At 44.5% G+C, this 3,929-nt stretch overlaps 1 protein-coding gene across 1 annotated transcript in view; it reads right to left on the bottom strand.

Moving 5' to 3' along the window:
• Positions 1–3,461, bottom strand: part of SARC_10181 (hypothetical protein) — a gene marked incomplete at its 5' end in the record, with an annotated part of 4,358 nt that extends 897 nt beyond the window's left edge. Inside the window, 9 exons of the mRNA XM_014295781.1 lie at positions 162–242; positions 415–548; positions 670–747; positions 877–943; positions 1,156–1,244; positions 1,373–2,616; positions 2,768–2,968; positions 3,112–3,208; positions 3,340–3,461. Of these exons, the coding sequence (XP_014151256.1) occupies positions 162–242; positions 415–548; positions 670–747; positions 877–943; positions 1,156–1,244; positions 1,373–2,616; positions 2,768–2,968; positions 3,112–3,208; positions 3,340–3,461 (2,113 nt within the window). The remainder of the gene's footprint in view (positions 1–161; positions 243–414; positions 549–669; positions 748–876; positions 944–1,155; positions 1,245–1,372; positions 2,617–2,767; positions 2,969–3,111; positions 3,209–3,339) is intronic.
• Between the last annotated feature and the right edge of the window lie 468 nt (positions 3,462–3,929).

Genomic DNA, 3,929 nt, shown 5'->3' with positions numbered 1-3,929 from the left:
GAAGTAATATATATATATATATATATATATATATATATATATATATATATATATATATATATATATATATATATATATATATATATATATATATATATATATATATATATGAATGTATGTATAGACATACCTATATACATATGAAAGGAATACAAACATACCTGACTTCCATGTGCAGCCTGTCCGCCAATCCCAGAATCGTAGTTGTGCCCCCGGACAAAACTATGTTGCCGAATAGTTCTCTGCAATACACGACCGTCAAGAAATGTAAAACCAAGTGACATCTTAAATAGCGTGGACGTGAAACCAAATGACAATTCACAAGTGAGGACAGGCATGAAGTCTAAAGCGCGTGTCTGCAGAAATTCAAATGAGTGGCACTTTCTGAGGAAGTCCGAGATATGCACAACTTACGCTCGAATGCTCACGTCCGATCTGAAAATAGAACTGTTGACTAATCCGTGCATGCCCTGCATTTCTAAACCTAGTAAGGAAGGCTGGAATAACGCTTCAGGGCAACGGAAACATTCTGAGCCAATCCCGATGACCTGCACAGGAGTCGTTAAAATAAGGGTTAGTCAGGACAGGTGCAAAGGTTTATACTACAAGTGCTTGTACACGTATATAGCACTAACAACAACAATTCATTCTGCGAGAGAATCAACAGACCTGTCCATCAGGCAGTGTGTATTCTTCCACACTTCCGCTTTCTTTATCCGCGACCAACTCGTCATCGAAGTTATACGCCTATGGAGAAGGGGAAATTATCGATATCGAATTGCTTTTTCATGAAATTTTGTACATACTACGAGTGCGCATAGTGGGAGCGATATCAATAAAAATGCATCTCAACTTCGAGAAAATATTAGAACTTACCACGTAACAGCATTTCTCCTTGATATCGCGGACAATTTCCCTCTCCGCCGTTGTGGTGAAGAAATACCTGATCACAATGCAAGTTTAAAGTCAAGAGCGGATATATCACCAAACCACTTCAGTAATGTTTGCCAAACAATTTACAACTTTAGCATAATACTCTCCAATTGACAAAACGTTTGAATCCGGCCCAAAGAACGATCATGAGAAAATAATAGAAGTTCCAAATACTCCAGACGCAAAGCATGGTAGCCGCCTTTAAAGACCATCCGAACTCACCCCCTCTCCGTCAGAAGATCCATCATGTACTCTGTTAAGTCGCGCCCGGCAAGATTCATTCTCAGCACACTATGCGGTAGTAAATACCCCTGTTACAGATAAATAATACGAGGATGGTGAGTGGAGTAGAAGAAAATGCCACCATGGTTACTGCGTCCAATGATCCCATACTCGAACAATGTACCAAAACGAGACTCAATCTTACGAAGCGACGCACCTTATACATTGGACAGGCGTGGGTCACCCCGTCGCCGGAATCTAAAACTATTCCGGTTAGTTTACCGGTGGAATACATTGAAAGGACGGCCTGAATCGCGATAAAGGTGGCCGGGACCTGGAAGGTTTCGAACATTATTTGGGCCATGGTGTGCTTATTGGCTACTGGATTATATGGGGCTTCTGTCAATAGCACTGGGCGTTCTGAAGGGTCTACACGAAGCTCATCGTTGAAGGTGGCCTCCCAGATGAGCTCGATATCCTCCCAACTCGTTATGACCCCGTGTTCTATAGGATAACTCAGCGATAATATACCACGCTTCGCCTGGGCGTGGTTTCCAACATACACATCCTTCGTATTTGCAATCAAATCTGACTGTAAGTGCCGCCGATGCTTGATTCGACCAACCACTGCCGGAAATATACACGACGGAAGCTCTTCATCAGCGAAGCCCGCCTTGACTCGGCCCGAACCGTTATCCAATACAATTGGTGATAGGTTCGTGTCCCAACTATATCTCGCACTCGCCGGAGACGGTGTCCGTGAGCTCTCTAGACTACTATAATTAGAATGCCGAGTACTCTTCGTCGTGTACACTTCGGCTATTTCCATATGTTCAAACCCGTTCTCGAGCGAAGCAACATTTGGGTCCGCCACCGTTCTCCTCGGTTTCCTGGGCGGGGGTGGCGGTGAAGTGTTCTCCTCCTGCACCTTTGTGTCAAGTGCTTTCAGTGGGGATCTCCTCGGTTTCCTAGGCGGGGGTGGAGGCGAAGTGTCCTCCCCCTCCTCCTTTGTGTCAAGTGTTTTCAGTGGGGATTCCTTGATTTGTATATTTCTTAAAGGCGGTGCATCGTGCGGAGAGGAAGGTGGTGTGCTGGGCGACAAGCGTTTCACAATAACCTTTTTGACCTTCGCGATGTTTCGCCGTTTCGGCGGCCTAGCTATTGGTGGGGCTTCAAAAGTCTGACTGGTACTTCTCCTCATAACGGCATCTCCATCAGCGTCCTCAATATGCGTAGTCGACGTTGGGCTACGTGTGAAGTCACCGTGACTGATGAACGAGTCTCTTTCACCCCCAAGGTCATTAAGGCCGCTGATAATAGATTCTTGATCGTTCTCGTTTAGGATCGACTCACTGTCCATATCGGATTGGTTATAGGCTACTGCGCCGTGAGGTCGAGAGGATTTGGGCGGTAGCCCCCGAGGCGTGACGGTTTGTGTTTTCTCGGGCAACGGAACCAAAACTAAACGGAGAACATCAACAAAGGATCAGTTTCCTATACATACTACTGGGTGTTAGCATTCCACTATGCTGCAAAAGCGTAGCCGATCAAAACATCTTAGACAATCGATACATCGATAACACTGTGTGCACAGGCATCCAAAATATATTACCTTCCTGAGAATTATAAAAAGTAAAATCCGGAGTTTTGCCACCCGCTACAGGCACTAAGGGATTATCAATTGGTTCTTCCGGTAGCTCTGAAGCATCCACGCCAGATCCAATGTTGGGTTGTGCAGGTTTCGGGTCGGTCATGAAGTCTAGGTATGACATCTCTTTGCGCTGCGGCCCTTTTGGACCTTGAGGATATCGAACTGTGATTTGTACAGATATTGAGGGGGGCAGGTATTTGACATATTACTACTATGCCATACTCCAACGAAAAAGCCAATCCGTAATTAATTGGCTCTTAAAATGGACTGGCATATCGGTTGAGAAAAGATATATCGAAGCTTACCTGAACACACCTCGGGCAATGACTTGGAGCACGATATGTGGCATACAATGCCACATACACTGCACTGGTAACCATTATACCCTGCCTTCATCAGCACCTGTTTCAGTATTTGGGTGGTTGCAAACAAAATGAGACCACTGGCCTGTTTATTCGGCCGAAAAGTACAGCGTTCCCGTTTATGAGGTAACAAATAACCAGCCGGAAGGAGAATACGTTGATAGCACTTACATTGCACCGGCCACAGCACGACATCGGAGTCTCCACACGGAAAGGCACCACATCATGCACGTTGAGTGTATCTGAACATGTCTGTTTATAAGCCAGATCTTTGCACTTCTCGTGCACCTCACTGTATTTTTCAAATCGAAATATGTTGATATGATTCAAGTTAGCTCTCCCAAGCTGTGAAAGACACGATTCAATGCGAATATTGTCATAAAACTCATCTTGCTACATATTGATATACACAAATGCTGCAGTAGGATGTACACTGTAGATGAACTTTATACTAGTGGTTATGAATCAAGATGTACTCTCTAAGCTACTCAGGAGGTAAGAAGTCTCCGTTATTGTAATGAGGTGCTCGACTCTCGATCAACAATGCACTCCGTATGTGGACAGTGCGAACAATAGTGCGGAGAAGTACAAGAAAATAAAAACAAAGTGCTAAATCCTATGTAGTTGAAGGACCAAAGTGCTTGCGTGCATTAGGACCAGAGTGCTTGCGTGCATTTGTGAAATGCGTATGTACGTTATGCACACACACAAAACACACACAAAACACAAAAACGCAGACGCAGACACAGACACAGACAGAC

This window comes from Sphaeroforma arctica (assembly GCF_001186125.1).
Source record: "Sphaeroforma arctica JP610 unplaced genomic scaffold supercont1.1163, whole genome shotgun sequence".
Taxonomy (NCBI): Eukaryota; class Ichthyosporea; order Ichthyophonida; genus Sphaeroforma; species Sphaeroforma arctica.
This window is presented reverse-complemented; position numbering and strand designations above follow the sequence as displayed.